Here is a 13526-nt window from a genome sequence, read left to right on the forward strand (position 1 = left end):
ACATATTATATGGGTGGATCATGATCATCTAATAAATTTATCTTTACTCCCTCAAATCTCTCATAGCACATATCTAAAATCTCTATTTTGAATGTCAGTCAAATCCAAGAAAGCCTGGCATGGGTTATTAATCAACAAAGTGGTGTCGCAGGAAGAGTCAAGAGAGTCGTACCCTGTCGACCTTCTTTTGCTCTTGGGTCCCGTCGGGATTAACACGGGTGATGTATACATGATCGTAAGTTTCATCCCTCACTTCTGCATCCCGACGCTTGTTCTCTCTCGCAAGAACGAAGCGTAGGGCACAGAGCACTACCGCAGATGCTCCGCAGCATGCAGCCAGGAGAGCCCAAGGTACATGATTCCTAAGTGCGCAACTTTAGAACGAAATACTGGCGATCGGGTTGGGTGGGTACCTAGGTTGATATCGCTTCTCCCATACAAAAGGTCCAGCAAAGTTACCGATAGAATATGCAATAAGGACAACAGCATTTGTCGTGATACCTAGAACAGGAGTACTGAGCAATAAAACGCGATTCGAAGAAAGCTGTGTAGCGTACGTTTGGTGTGTCCAGAAGTGAGAGTGGAAACCCAACCCAGGAATATAGCGAAGGGGGTAATTCCGAAAACTGACGCAGGATCGTGAGTCCAAAGGTCTGATGGGACGAAGAGAGCACATACTAGAGAGCCAATAGCCGAAAAGAAGCCCTATCTTCATATGAGAAGGTAAAAGGTTGACAAGAAGACACCCAAGTAAAGCTGGGATAAGCATGATGATGGCAGCATATCCTCGTCCGATCGGTCTATACGTCGCCAGAGCCACTCCTAGCCAAACTGTCAGGATTTCCACTACACCGTCCACACATCCGATCAATGTCGTTTGGATGGGTGTGAAACCGAATTGAGTCACGATGAGCTGCCGCTGGTTCGTCAACTAATAAAGTTTCAGTGTTGGAATCAGTAAAACAGGGGTAATAGATCCAACGTACGGAATTGATAATATTTCTGTGAGATACGATGGTTCAATTAGCTTTCGCCGCTAATCTAAGGAAGATACGCACGCAATTGCAGCGAACAGCGCCATAAGCCAGACCTTTGGGTCAACGAAAGTTTCGATGAACCTGTCGAGAAGATCAGACTCCTTCAGAGTTAATACACCGAACTGAGGTCACTGACTGATTCCGTTTCCAGTGCTTATTTTCTACACCAGTCTGATTGACCTGAATTCGTCTGACTGCAAGGACCCGTTCCTCCGGAGTGAGGAACCAAGCTGTTGTGGGGGAGTCCGGAAACGAAAACCTGCCCGTTTTCTTCAGATCCGATATATAGAGCCTTTGAACGATCGTAACTCACCAGAAGATGACTGAGGTCACAAGGGTCATTACACCGGTGATGACCATCAACCTACGAACATAATTGAGCAACTTGAAGACGACGATAGGCCAGCTGGTTTAGACGAACCACTGCCAAGGCATAAAGCTCGAGGACTTGAAAGGGTTGGTTGGCATTGTAAGCTCAAGAAACGAGGGAAATGCATAGGACGTCTTACCTTCGTATGTAAGACCCCGAATGCCACGAATCCCAGGAAGATAATGGCAAAGCCGTTCATGAGAACTGAAAGGTTGAGGGCGTTACAGTCGACCGGACTAAATCGAGATCTTACTCACACCAGTAGCCAACACGCCTTGTTTGCTCTGCTCGAGTGTAGAACATCGACGTCACCTTGAGATAAGGTGAGAAGGTTATTTGTGATATAAACAACTGTTAACTTGCGATCATAAATCCTGGTGTGATGGCACCCTCACACACACCCAAGATCAAGCGCACTGCGAATAGAGCTCCAAAGGACTTGCATGCAGCGTGGGCCAAGAGAGCGACTGCCCAGATGAAGATATTGATACTATAGAGTAGGGATGAGCTTCTAAAAAGGTGCTACAGACTTGGCGACCGTACCTTATCCATTTCCCGACGGGAAATTTCTGCAATGCGAGGTTTTGAGGATACTGAACGGGAAAGTGGTCGTCAATCAGGAGACACAAAGCGAAAAGTGATCATGAGAGGAAGCCCACTTGAAAGACAAGATAACTGAGGTAGAAGATTGAGCCCAACCAGTTGAACTGGTTTTGATTGAGGTGTGCGCCAGGACTAGAGGTGTGTCCCTTGAGCAACGGTCTGTCTAAAAAGCTCGAATTGACACTCACATAATCCCCAGAATGGCTGATTGACCCAGTGCCGTCTTGTCCGCAAAGGCCATACTGTTGGTGGTATCAAACAAACCGAAATTTCGGGCGTTTTCTCAATGTCCTACTTACAGATACATAACTGTACACCAATGGAAGTTAGTATCTGTTTCCCTTGAGAATTGCGCGAGCTTACTGCACATAAGTGGCATCAAATGCCAGTCAATCTTGCGCCTAGGGTCGGAAAAAGTCAACCGGGGTGTTTGTCTCCTGATATTACAACGCACCTCAGCTGCAAAGCTACCTGAGGATCGAATTGTCCGTCTGTATTGTCACCCGCCGCAAGTTGTGCCGCGACATCCACCTCTGAGTCCCTCACAGTTCGCTCGTGTAAGCTGTGTTTTTCAGATCGTTCACTAGCAGAGTCCATTCTGGGCGAAGGACAGTGAAGGATGGGGGAATTGGTTTGATGGGAATTCGGGCGCGACCAGGAACTTAAATATAGCAGAGCGTGAGTTTAGAATCACAAATCAAATCAACTTCGCTGAATATTTTGAGGAACAGGTCACAGGCGTTACGAAATGCATATGGAATATTATTCCTTTCCGAGTCCCCATGGATGAGTTGTTTGATGGCCGCCCTTTTCGTTGTTACATTCTTGACTTCTCCGAAATCTGAAATCGGTGCGAAAGCCGTTCACCCTGGGCCTCAACATAAGAAAGTTCCGAAGAGTCCATTTGGAAAGGAATCGATCGGAGTCCCCGGAAGAAAAGACTTTAGAGCGCAAGGAGCAGTCTGGTTCTCCTCGTTGGGCGCAGTGATCTATCGCCATTGTTGCCTGTATTAACGTCGAACATTGGCTCAGCGGCGAAAGAAGATGATTGGATGGAGCATGACATGATGTGCAGTTGGCAGCAAGGAAACAGTGGAAATGCTGATCAGCAGTGACTAGCTAGTGACGCGTGCCTAATTTGACGTCTTGACCTGCAACCACCAACAATTATTTAACTTGCAAAAACGAAGCTGAACATTTTCCCAGTTCCAAACCGTTTCTACAATCGGCCGAACTGGCTGAACTGGCGTTTCTCTCCTTTTTATTTGTCTCAACGAAATGCCTGAAGAATCCGAGTCTTCACCAAGCAAAGAATGGGTCCTTGAACCAGAAACTGAATACAGATTTGAACTCGATTTAGGGACATCTCTCGCAATCAAGGTGCGCACTTGTCACCTATGGAGTCTGTGCTTGTTTGCTGGATTTATCAGGACAGTTGTTGCGGGGAAATGCAGAGATTTTTGGCGCGGAAATGGTCGAGGGCAAAGCTTATCTTTTCGGTCAAGAGTGCAAAGCAGCAGTCTTCACTTGGGTCGGGTGCACTATCCAGATGAGTCCCAGTATGCATTGTCGATAGAAAACAAGTCTTATTTCCCCCTCCTTCTCTGAAGCACGTAACCGGTCAACCATCGACTGAATATGTGTCGGAAGAAACCCCAATGACGGCCTATGGCAACCTGCATATAGCTTTGGAGCAAATGCGTGTTCGCGCCCTTGCGAAATTCCGTGGATCACCAGAACCGGAAGCCAGATCAACCGACGCTCCCGCAGAACCACCCAGAGTCTTGGTTCTGGGCCCCGAAAATGCTGGTAAAACCACGCTGTGTAAGATTCTGATTAACTATGCAGTGCGCGCTGGGCAGGCGTGGTCTCCACTTCTTGTGAATGTAGACCCTGGCGAGGCAAGTCTACAGTCCTATTCCTGGTCAGAAGCTCATTCTCCACTCCAGGGAGCATCGGCAGCGCCGGGTGCCCTCTCAGCAACTTCTGTGTACAGCCCCCTTCCGACCTGTTCTCCATCATTCCCACTGGGCTCCGCTGCTACCTCCGCACCGACAAGCCTGGGATCCAATGCCCTTCTTCCTGTTTTGTACTGGTATGGCCACTCAAGTACTACCCGGAATTCCCTGTTGATGGATAGACTCATCCGAAATCTCGGGTTCAACATCGATAACAAGTCATCCAATGATCCTAAAGGTGAATGAAGGTCACAGCACTCGCCTTACTTCTCTCCTTGCGTCATTGTCAACTCAATTGAAGGCTTGTGTTACGCGTGCTTGTAGGCCAGTTAGCCGGAATAATCGTTGACACACCGTCTTCGTTTGCATCAGGGACTGCTGCAACGAACGAACAGCGACAGAGGCTCATCAAAGCGTGTATAGATGCCTTCAAAAGTTTGTTTAACTTCCTTGAACCCAGTTTCTTCCCTACCGATGACGAATGTTATGCCTCCTTAAGTCAATATCATTCTTGTAGTGGGACACGAGAAACTCAATGTAGAGATGCAGCGTGCTTACTCATCCAAGCTCAAAGTGGTTAAAGTCCCGAAATCTGGCGGAGTAAACCTCGTTTCTCTCGGTTTCTTGTGACTGCACGTCGGAAATCACTGAAACTTAATGCCCATTAGGTTGTCGAGTTGGACCATGGTTACCGAGAGCGAATTATCAATTACCAGTTTCACGGTTACATGTATGGCGAGGTCATCCGGCCACCGCCAGGGATTACATCTGGGACGCAGGGGGGAGAGGCTCTTACCGACCTCACTTTGTCCCCTTCGTCAACGGTGGTCAACTTTAGCGACTTGAAGATATATCGCATCGGGGCTGGCAAGTCAACTTCCGGTCACTTTCTAATTTCTCTAATGCTATTATCCCTAAAAGCCACGATGGCCCCTTCCTCAGCACTGCCCATCGGTGCAACTCGTAGTGTTTCAGAAATGCAACCGGTTCTCGTCGAACCTTCACTACCCGGATCAGGCTTACTGAACGCGATTCTCGCTGTTCTTTCTCCGTTTAATCCCGACGAAAATGAACGGTATGACGAAGAGATTCTGGATCTCTCAGTTATTGGTTTCATCGCCGTGTACGTACCGTGCTACCTCCTGAAGGACCTTCTAGCTTTAACTTATATTAATAGAACTCATATCGATATACCTCATCAAAAATTGACCGTTCTTTCTCCAGCTCAAGGATCATTGGTTGGAAAGACGGCCATCATTGGCTCGTATGAATGGCAGGAATAGGAGAACACTACTTATTATAGACGTTTTGTTGTAGGGTATTCCACTCTTACGGGAGTCCACTTGACATCTATTTGCCTTTGGCTACAACGAGAAACTCAGATCCACCTCTATCCCAAAGGATTGCTAGGTAAACACTTTGTTCGCTCGGGGTTGTTGTTGTCACAGTCGCGACAAGTCTCTTCCCCATACACCCCTACATCCAACTCCACCGATCAGTTTTCCAATCAACAGTCCAACAAAAGAATACTCGCCGAATAATCCAATCGATCATCAACAAAGCACGAGTTCTCGCAGACACCTGTTCATTCCAATAGATACTTCTCCATGCATACATTGCCGCTAAACCTCCGGTAAACGCAAAATCCCCGATGTCGAAAACAGCTGCATTCCCGATATACGCCAACATTCCAAGATGGTGATATATGAACGGCGCGGAATCAGTAGCTTTGTGTTCCTGGACATCAGAAAGTCCTCTTGCCTCCAGTCCGGCTTGTTGTCGCGAGAGTTTGTTGAGATTTCTACCGATATATTTACCTTGTTGTGATGCGACTTGCGCGGTCTGAAGGGCTATTTTTTAGCCCAATCGTTGAAGGGACAAGAGAAAGAAGGGATCCCTACAGCAGGTAAAGCGGTGATTTTGTTTCCGAGGTCTTCCAAGAGCCGTACGAGTTCATTCAGAGACAGGCTGTTATCGGCGTCTGTGTCGTACAATTCGAAAAGCTCCCTGACCTAGGGTAAAGTCTCACTCATGAATTCCCAAAACAAATAAACTTATCCATACTTTACTGATGTGATTCGACGCCATGGGTATCTTCTTTTTGATTCCCTCAACTATTAATATCACCTGATGAGTATGGAAAAAGAAAAAGAAAGAACGCTGAGTAGCTTCCGTACCCATTACTTCCCACTCCGTAAAGTCAATTTTCCCATTCTTGTCCTTGTCCGCTTCATCTACGAGTTCCATGAAATGGGGAACGATCGCAGTTTCGATCTAGAAAGAGGAAGGTAAATCATTAACCAAATCTTTAAATGAGCGAGAACCAGACCGTAGCACAATCTCCAATGGCGTAAATATCGCCCAAGGGTGCACCTTTCACCCTCAGATGTGCGTCAACCTCGATAGCTTTTCTATGAACTTGATTGGGTAACAAGTCCGTTAGTCGCTTGGCAAAAGGGTTCATCGCTATTCCAGTCGACCACAACGTGAAGTTAGTGGGAATCGAATGTTGTTCGATCGTTCCATCTTCCTTGCGAACAGTGTAGATGACATGATTAGGAGTTACGGCGCTCACTCTGAGGAGTAGAACCGTCAGGAAAGTAAGAGTAAACGAGGAGGATAAGCAGGCACCTGGCATTCGTGATGAGATGAACACCGTCGCGCTCAAATTTGGCCTAGAGGCCGGTATTAGAGACGGAATTTTGTGGATGAAAGCCAATTACCTCTGCGTATTTAGATATGGCTTCCGAATATGTATTCAAGATATGTTCCCTGGATTGAATGACATGTATCGAGACATCCGCTCTGCATGCTTTGGGGAACTGAAAGAGCTCGTCAATGACTGTAAAGGAGTGGAGGCGATTAACCACACATAATTCATGATGTCTTCTTGACAAAAGTCATATATTTCCTATGTGCGATGTAAAATCATCAGCTACCACCTGTGGTTGGCTATGGAAGTGCTCACCGCAGCTGTTTCGACGCCGGTCGGTCCACCACCACAAACAACGAAGCTGAGTAATCGCTCCCGCTCTTCAGCACATGTTGTTGGTAAGCTTGCGAGTTCAAAGTTGTCTAGGGCTGAGAGTGAGATAATTCTCCGAAAGAAAGCCTCTCAACCCACCCATTATCCTTCTTCGAATTTGTTGGGCGTCAGCAATGGTTTTGAGTTGGAAACAGTGTTCGAGGCCAGGAACACCATGAGTACTTGATGTAGATCCAACGGCAATGACCAGTTTATCGTATCTGTACCGGAGTCAATGGAAACAAGAAACTGTGGAGAAAAAGAGCTGACTGACGGTACATAGACACGTTCTTTAACTCCGCGGGTATTTACAATCTCCACCTCGAGTAACCGATCAGCCATAGAGATATCTACAGCCTTGCCAGCCACGAAATGACCACGAAGGCGCGCGACAATCTTCCGGAGGGGTTCTATGAGTGACCGTACTTGAACGGTGCCCACGGCAGCAGATGGCAGTAAAGGAGTGAACGTTGTAAAAGTTTCCGCTGATACTACGGTGACATGGTAGTGCCCAGGATATAGTGTTTGTAGGACCCCCATAGCCTATTCCAGAAAAGGATGAGATTTGAGGTGGTACGGACTAACTTGAACATTTAATACTCACCCCCCAACCACCACCGATGATAACCAGGCGCGGTTTTTCTGCCAATCTCTTCATCTCTTCGTCATCTTCATCGTCAACCTGTACTTTCACTACTGGAAGATTTTTGGGACCGCCACGCTCCGGATGGAGTGCTAGAGGATTGATAGGGACTCTTTCTACGTGTCTGTCGTTGTAGGTGAACGCGTCGTGCGCCAATATGCCTGCACCAAGGACAAAGAGACCAAAGATAGCAGAAAGCCCTGCGTATCCAGTATATTTCGCGACGGTTAGAGAGCGATGGAAGATGGAACGCCGTACTTTGGCATGGGGAGGTTGGTCGGTCGAATAGAGCCGAATACGGCTGATTTGAGGTTGGATGAGAGGGCGCTGAAAGATTCTTTGCGACGGGCGCAAGCCGCTTCGCACAGTCGCACCAATCATTCAGAAAGCCTTCTAGGTCGCTCGTCGCACGTCGAAGAGAGGGAAGTAAGAACGTCGCGGACTGCCACTGCGGCCAACATTGACCACACATATGATGTAATCGACGGGGTCAGCCTATCGGAGTGGTGACTTCTATATATACTATATATGTTTAGCGAATATAATCGTTCTCATGAAGGCTATACCGCCGTTTGAGCGACAGAACAAAAGCTGTAGTGCAGACCAATATCCGTAGAAGTAAGGGCGGTGAAATTTCATGAGTAGGTACCAACTCGGTACGTATTTAGAATCCCGGGCCGGCGTTCAATTCGAGGACCCTGGCAGTGCAGAGATGAACATTTATCCAGGTCGTTCCAAAGTTGTAAATACGGAGTACTTAGAAGCCCGAATCATTGCACTCGCGAGATACAACTGAATTGAACCACGAACTCGGACCTGATGTCTTCCAAAGTCAGTGCGTATCATATTTGATGAGTTACGGTCCACATTCTGCGGTCTAAATCGAAGTACAAGATCTTGAAATGAACAGCCAAACCGCAAGTTCTCAGTGTAAAATTAGCTCCCTCCATAGGCCCTGAAAGTACCAGTAGCAGAATCAAGAGGCGTATGACAATGCGAGTAACTCTCCGGTCCAATCACGTGTGCCTGCTACAACAAAAAGGACCCTGATGTCATTTACAGCTGGTGAAATTGACGACCTTTTGTTTTCGCCACAAAACCTGGCGAAAAGCGAAAATTTCACCAAGTAACAGTAATCCCCAACAAGCTGAATGGACAGTGCTGAATTTCACGCAGCCGTACGTTATTCTTTGTGGGCAGACCTTTCACCACGATAACGGTTAGAAGTAGGTCTACGAGGCCGTCAGGTTGATACCACTTGGAAAGGTTACGAGTTACGGTGAGTGATTTCCTTCCAAACAGAACCGGAAGGGTAATTCATTCAAGTTCCACGACCAGGACACATCGCACATCTTATTGGGATGCCAAATCATTCTAGACACGTCGGTCAGGGTAGGCAACCCTTGTGCAATTCTTTTTAAACTCTATCGTCCAGACGGTTCTGAACCTCTTCAATTATTTGGCAAACCAGCCCTCAAATTTGCGGACCCCGGAGTAAATCCTCCTTTACCTTGGCAGCGAGTCATAGGCTCTTCTGGCGCCATATCTTCACGAGGACCAGGAACAAATGGTGCCCAGCGGCAACGAGAAGCCCTCGAAGCTGAAGGGGTCGAAGTCACGGTTGGGCGCGCGGGAGAGTTCAAGGTCGACATGAGAATATACGGCTGGTTTCCCGATAACGTCGAGATCTTGCAGCCGGAAGATCAGGATCAGGTTGATGGAGAAAATAGTTCTTCAGGTTAACACACGTTCCGATCCGCTTTGGGAGGGCTACGTTGTAAGGAGTCTGAACTATCTTTGTGATTTTCTAATAGCAATGTGTCATTTTCTCAGGATTCAATATGACAGCGCCTTCTTCGTCGATAGAATGGTCATCTATGGAATTACAATTAGTTTGGGATGCAAAACTTCAGCCTGAGTAAGATCCGCTCGTTGCGATATCAAGGTCGACTGCGCGATGTCCGATATCGACTTAATGTAATCCACACTTCAATTCCGCAAGGGTATCTATTCGGCAAGCGTTACTGACGCATTCAATACGGCGAACACCCCGTTGGACTCGGTACACAGGCTCTCAACTTTTGTCAGCAGGGCTTCCTTATGTGATTCGTTCTTCACACATATAAGGCCATCTCCCATCAAATACTTACTCCTTTTCTTTTGTGTCGTTCAAAGTCACACATGTCCTCTGAAATCAAAGTGTACCGTATGGCGGTCTGCTTGTACCCAGGCGTCACCATGCTCGACTTTCAAGGACCTGTAGATATTCTATGTTCATTCGGACGCAAGCACAGGAAATCATTAGCTTCTCTATTCACAACTCTTCCAGACGTAGCTATCGAGGAGGAGTACCTCTCTCACAACACCGAGCCCGTCACGCCGTTCACAGGAGCCCAGATAATTCCAACTATGACCTATGAGCAAGGATTGCAGACCGACTTTGGCATTATCTTGGTTCCTGGTGGTGAGCTGCCATTTTCCAACGGCGTCCCTTCATTTTCAATTACCGAACTCGAATGACAACTTCTGCAATGTGTTATAGGCCCAAAAGAACCTAAAGAAATCCCCCCTGCAATTTTTGAATTCTTGAAGAAGAAATCTCCCGAGACGGAATACGTTCTTTCGGTCTGTACTGGGTCGTGGGTTTTGGCAGCTGCAGGTGTACTCAACGGGAAGCGCGCTACCACCAACAAAGCGCTCTACAAGATAGTCACGGTATGTGTTGCAGTTTCGGTGCTCTTTATCCTCAGCCATATTCGAGCTCACATCTCCTTTTGGATGTCCAGGAAGACACAAAAGATCTCAATATCACTTGGGTACCCAAAGCTCGTTGGGTCGTCAACGACGACAAGCATATCTGGACGGCATCTGGCGTCACCGCAGGTAAGCTACCAATTGAGTTATCGAGTCGCTAACTCGATCTTCTTGTTGATCAGGTATGGACCTTGCCTATGCATTCTTGGTACATCTCGTGGGCGAGAAATTTGCGGATGAGATGAAGGGAATTGTGGAGTTCAGAACCGTGAAAGACTCCGAAGAGGACGAGTTCGCGACGTACCACGGGCTAGTTTAGTTATGAACACGAAGCACTCCCAAATTCTATGTATAGAGTTTGCGCATGGGCTCGATCGATACTCTGTCTCATCCTATGATCAATCGAGCAAATCAAAAATTTGATTTTATTTTGAGATGGTCTACATATCTGTGCCTTTTTTTTTGTTGTCGCTCTCAAACGCCATTCACTTCAACTCCTTTGATAGAGACGTCTAGACTGCTTACAGCACTCAAGACGGCCTTCAGACCAGAAGCAGTGATGTCAGTGTCAACTGCGACACCCCACGCACTTCTCCTGTGTTTTTGTTCAGGTACTTCGTACACCAATTCGACGTATGATGCTGCCACAACCTCAGCGCCTTCACCAACGGAGTGTTCGGAGTACTCCCTGATGGACAGATTGCCATTGATCTGGGTGTGAAGGGCAGCGAGCACGGACGATAAAGGTCCATTCCCTTCGCCCTTGATCGATCGTTTCTTGCCATGGAGAATCACCTCTCCCGACAAGGACCGTCGACTTCCATCCAGATGTTCAAGTTTGAACGAATCCAAGCCGAATTGAGTGCTTCGAGGTGTCTCCTTGTTGTACCCGTACGTCTCTTGGAAGAGATCCGTCAAAGCGCCAATAGATATCTCGCCGCCCGCATCCCTCGCCGCACGCTGCACGATTTCGAAAAATGATGACTGAAATCTCCTAGGGAGCTCTAATCCCAAAGCGTTGACGATAACGCTCGCAACATCGGCTTGCCCAGACTTGGAGTTAAAGCCGACAGTTAGCTTCAGTTCGGGCAATGACCTTTCACCGATTGCGCTGTTAACTGCGCTGAGAACAGCACGCAGACCTGAACCAGCAATGTCGGAATCGAGACCAACTCCCCACCATGACTGTGAGGACTTTCTATCGCCAGCGGGGACGACTTCAACATAACTTGCTGCGCGGGAATGTTCGCTTCCCTCCACAGCGTGTTCAGTGTATTCTCGGATCGCCAAGTCGATGTCCAGATGCGTTTTCAAGGCATCTAGAAGAGCTGACAGGGGACCATTTCCATCTCCCCTGATAACTCTGAGAGTTCCATCCACAGAGACAGTACCATCGAATCGGCGACGCTGTTCATCTTCATCTCCAGAATTGTCCTTGTCGTCGCTTGGCTCTGCAGATATCTTGAAATTCCTCAACGATAACCTGCCCTTGAAAGCTCCACCACCCAAGTGATATGTCGTTCTGAAAGCGGTAGTAATATCGTCCACAGTCATCTCTCTTGCCTCGCGATCCGATATGACCTGTACAACCTGGTAGAATGCGATCTGGACTTTTCGTGGTAGATCCAGACCTAGATGTTGTTTGATGAGATACGCGATGCCTCCTTTGCCTGACTGTGAGTTGACCCGAATGACGGCCTCGTATGTGAGACCAAGGTCTGCTGGGTCGACAGGCAGGTAGGGCACGTCCCAATACTGGTTGCCACCTTTTGCAGTAGCCTCGGCATGCCGAATCTTTTGGGCCTCGAAGCCTTTTTTGATAGCGTCCTGGTGTGATCCGGAGAACGCGGTAGACACCAACTCTCCGGCGTATGGATGGCGAGGGTGCACGGGAAGGTCGTTACACTGTGTGACGATGTCAATGACGGAAGGAAGATCACTGAAATCTAGATTGGGCTTGATGCCTTGTGTGTAGAGATTCAGAGCGAGATTGACCAGGTCGACATTTCCGGTACGTTCCCCATTTCCGAAGAAACATCCTTCTATCCTGTCTCCACCAGCCAATACACCAAGCTCAGCCGACGCAATTCCGGTACCTAAGAGAATTGAGCAAAAAGACAGAGAGTGTACCGGGAGAAGTGTACCTCGATCGTTGTGTGGGTGTAGACTCACAATAACTTTCTCTCTCTCCGAGACGTTGCGACAGAAGTTTTCTATCTGAAATAGGGTGAGTAGGAAAGAAATTTATTTGAGAACGATGTATTCACTTGATCAGCATAGTGGTTTGGCGGTCCTATTTCCACAGTTGAAGGAAGGTTGAAAATAATACGATCTTCCCCATTCCCGGCTTTACCCCATGCTGCCTTGACAGCCTCGCATACCTCCAACGCAAACTCGGGTTCGGTCTGAGTAAACGTTTCTGGGCTGTATTCGTATTTAAACTTCGTTCCGTACTTCGCAGTGCATTCTTCAGTTAGCTGACGGACAACTTTCGTATTTCTAACAGCCAGTTCAATCGTTTCCTCTCTTGTGTTACGGAAAACGACGTTTCGGAAGGTAGGGCTTGTTGCGTTATACATATGTAAAATAGCTTTCTTCGCTCCAGCGACCGCGTCGATAGTTCGCCTAATGAGGTCTTCTCGTGCAGGAGTCAAGACCTAGCTCCATACGAGTTCAACGACACTGAACAACAAAAAAAACCTGTAAGGACTAACCTGAATCCAAACATCATCTGGTATCTGCTTCTTCTCTATTAATCCACGAACAAAATCAAAATCGGTATCACTGGCAGCAGGGTATGCAACTTCGATCTCCTTCACCCCAGCCTTGACCAGCATCTGGAAGAAGGTAGTTTTTTGTTCGATTGTCATGGGGTTAGCGAGGGATTGGTTTCCATCACGAAGGTCGGTGGAAAGCCAGATTGGTGCTTTGGAAAACGTTTTCGATGGCCATTGACGGTCCTTGAGGTTAATGGGAGTGTATGGTCGGTACTTTTTGGAAGGATCGGAGCTTTTCAAGAGGAAGTAAGGAAGTAAGGAAGATCCTGCAGAGACAAAGCCATACTTACAGCATAGGCATAGTGGTAGTGAAGATTGGAATGGAAGGAAAAGTAAAAAATCGATCAAAAATAGGCGAC

General features: G+C 47.5%; 6 protein-coding genes across 7 annotated transcripts; 3 read left to right on the top strand and 3 right to left on the bottom strand.

Annotated features, from left to right (window-relative positions):
- Positions 1-8: 8 nt before the first annotated feature.
- E1B28_009066 (uncharacterized protein) lies at positions 9-2700 on the bottom strand. The gene is made up of 19 exons (XM_043153923.1): positions 2465-2700; positions 2374-2411; positions 2310-2319; positions 2199-2252; positions 2067-2142; positions 1951-2000; positions 1771-1897; positions 1665-1719; positions 1547-1611; positions 1459-1484; positions 1351-1401; positions 1174-1296; positions 1059-1118; positions 987-1002; positions 679-931; positions 558-626; positions 414-501; positions 173-362; positions 9-114 (listed from the first exon to the last, which is right to left on the bottom strand). The coding sequence occupies exons 1-19, from the start codon at positions 2605-2607 to the stop codon at positions 61-63; spliced, it is 1548 nt and encodes a 515-aa protein (XP_043009208.1). The 5' UTR covers positions 2608-2700; the 3' UTR covers positions 9-60.
- Positions 2701-3154: 454 nt separating this feature from the next.
- On the top strand, positions 3155-5251 carry CLP1 (Cleavage polyadenylation factor subunit clp1; the record flags this gene model as incomplete). The annotated part of the gene is made up of 9 exons (XM_043153924.1): positions 3155-3390; positions 3446-3559; positions 3624-3915; positions 3964-4206; positions 4293-4403; positions 4468-4568; positions 4637-4835; positions 4890-5091; positions 5146-5251. The coding sequence occupies exons 1-9, from the start codon at positions 3289-3291 to the stop codon at positions 5249-5251; spliced, it is 1470 nt and encodes a 489-aa protein (XP_043009209.1). The 5' UTR covers positions 3155-3288.
- A 148-nt stretch (positions 5252-5399) lies between these two features.
- On the bottom strand, positions 5400-8100 carry E1B28_009068 (uncharacterized protein). Its single transcript, XM_043160759.1, has 13 exons — positions 7598-8100; positions 7268-7536; positions 7093-7214; positions 6937-7043; positions 6841-6879; positions 6692-6790; positions 6600-6643; positions 6298-6544; positions 6146-6242; positions 6033-6082; positions 5870-5980; positions 5503-5810; positions 5400-5444 (listed from the first exon to the last, which is right to left on the bottom strand). Exons 1-13 carry the CDS (start codon positions 8015-8017, stop codon positions 5411-5413), a joined length of 1947 nt encoding a protein of 648 aa, XP_043009210.1. The 5' UTR covers positions 8018-8100; the 3' UTR covers positions 5400-5410.
- Positions 8101-8674: 574 nt separating this feature from the next.
- E1B28_009069 (uncharacterized protein) lies at positions 8675-9549 on the top strand. 2 transcript variants are annotated; one of them, XM_043153926.1, is made up of 5 exons: positions 8675-8814; positions 8864-8915; positions 8975-9028; positions 9108-9413; positions 9470-9549. In XM_043153926.1, exons 3-4 carry the CDS (start codon positions 8998-9000, stop codon positions 9377-9379), a joined length of 303 nt encoding a protein of 100 aa, XP_043009212.1. In that variant the 5' UTR covers positions 8675-8814; positions 8864-8915; positions 8975-8997; the 3' UTR covers positions 9380-9413; positions 9470-9549. The 2 variants fall into 2 exon arrangements, with proteins under 2 accessions (XP_043009212.1, XP_043009211.1); XM_043153925.1 differs by having other exon boundaries at positions 8867-8915.
- Positions 9550-9794: 245 nt separating this feature from the next.
- On the top strand, positions 9795-10791 carry E1B28_009070 (uncharacterized protein). Its single transcript, XM_043153927.1, has 4 exons — positions 9795-10100; positions 10179-10351; positions 10423-10519; positions 10573-10791. Exons 1-4 carry the CDS (start codon positions 9818-9820, stop codon positions 10707-10709), a joined length of 690 nt encoding a protein of 229 aa, XP_043009213.1. The 5' UTR covers positions 9795-9817; the 3' UTR covers positions 10710-10791.
- Positions 10792-13515, bottom strand: E1B28_009071 (uncharacterized protein). Its single transcript, XM_043153928.1, has 4 exons — positions 13105-13515; positions 12658-13047; positions 12535-12607; positions 10792-12486 (listed from the first exon to the last, which is right to left on the bottom strand). Exons 1-4 carry the CDS (start codon positions 13258-13260, stop codon positions 10865-10867), a joined length of 2241 nt encoding a protein of 746 aa, XP_043009214.1. The 5' UTR covers positions 13261-13515; the 3' UTR covers positions 10792-10864.
- Positions 13516-13526: the final 11 nt, after the last annotated feature.

The sequence above is a fragment of the Marasmius oreades genome, chromosome 5, assembly GCF_018924745.1.
Source record: "Marasmius oreades isolate 03SP1 chromosome 5, whole genome shotgun sequence".
Taxonomy (NCBI): Eukaryota; Fungi; Basidiomycota; class Agaricomycetes; order Agaricales; family Marasmiaceae; genus Marasmius; species Marasmius oreades.

Coding starts and splice junctions, on each gene's coding strand:
- E1B28_009066 (XM_043153923.1), bottom strand. CDS start 2,607: ATGGACTCTGCTAGTGAACGATCTGAAAAACACAGCTTACACGAGCGA. Junction 1,402..1,458: donor AGCTTTATGCCTTGGCAGTG/GTTCGTCTAAAC, acceptor TTATGTTCGTAG/GTTGATGGTCATCACCGGTG. Junction 115..172: donor AGCAAAAGAAGGTCGACAGG/GTACGACTCTCT, acceptor AACCCATGCCAG/GCTTTCTTGGATTTGACTGA.
- E1B28_009068 (XM_043160759.1), bottom strand. CDS start 8,017: ATGATTGGTGCGACTGTGCGAAGCGGCTTGCGCCCGTCGCAAAGAATC. Junction 7,044..7,092: donor AATTCGAAGAAGGATAATGG/GTGGGTTGAGAG, acceptor TCTCAGCCCTAG/ACAACTTTGAACTCGCAAGC. Junction 6,083..6,145: donor TACGGAGTGGGAAGTAATGG/GTACGGAAGCTA, acceptor TGATATTAATAG/TTGAGGGAATCAAAAAGAAG.
- E1B28_009069 (XM_043153925.1), top strand. CDS start 8,788: ATGGACAGTGCTGAATTTCACGCAGCC. Junction 8,815..8,866: donor GTGCTGAATTTCACGCAGCC/GTACGTTATTCT, acceptor GGTTAGAAGTAG/GTCTACGAGGCCGTCAGGTT. Junction 8,916..8,974: donor TGGAAAGGTTACGAGTTACG/GTGAGTGATTTC, acceptor TTCCACGACCAG/GACACATCGCACATCTTATT.
- E1B28_009070 (XM_043153927.1), top strand. CDS start 9,818: ATGTCCTCTGAAATCAAAGTGTACCGTATGGCGGTCTGCTTGTACCCA. Junction 10,101..10,178: donor CATTATCTTGGTTCCTGGTG/GTGAGCTGCCAT, acceptor AATGTGTTATAG/GCCCAAAAGAACCTAAAGAA. Junction 10,352..10,422: donor CGCTCTACAAGATAGTCACG/GTATGTGTTGCA, acceptor TTGGATGTCCAG/GAAGACACAAAAGATCTCAA.
- E1B28_009071 (XM_043153928.1), bottom strand. CDS start 13,260: ATGACAATCGAACAAAAAACTACCTTCTTCCAGATGCTGGTCAAGGCT. Junction 12,608..12,657: donor CAAACCACTATGCTGATCAA/GTGAATACATCG, acceptor ACCCTATTTCAG/ATAGAAAACTTCTGTCGCAA. Junction 12,487..12,534: donor ACACCCACACAACGATCGAG/GTACACTTCTCC, acceptor CAATTCTCTTAG/GTACCGGAATTGCGTCGGCT.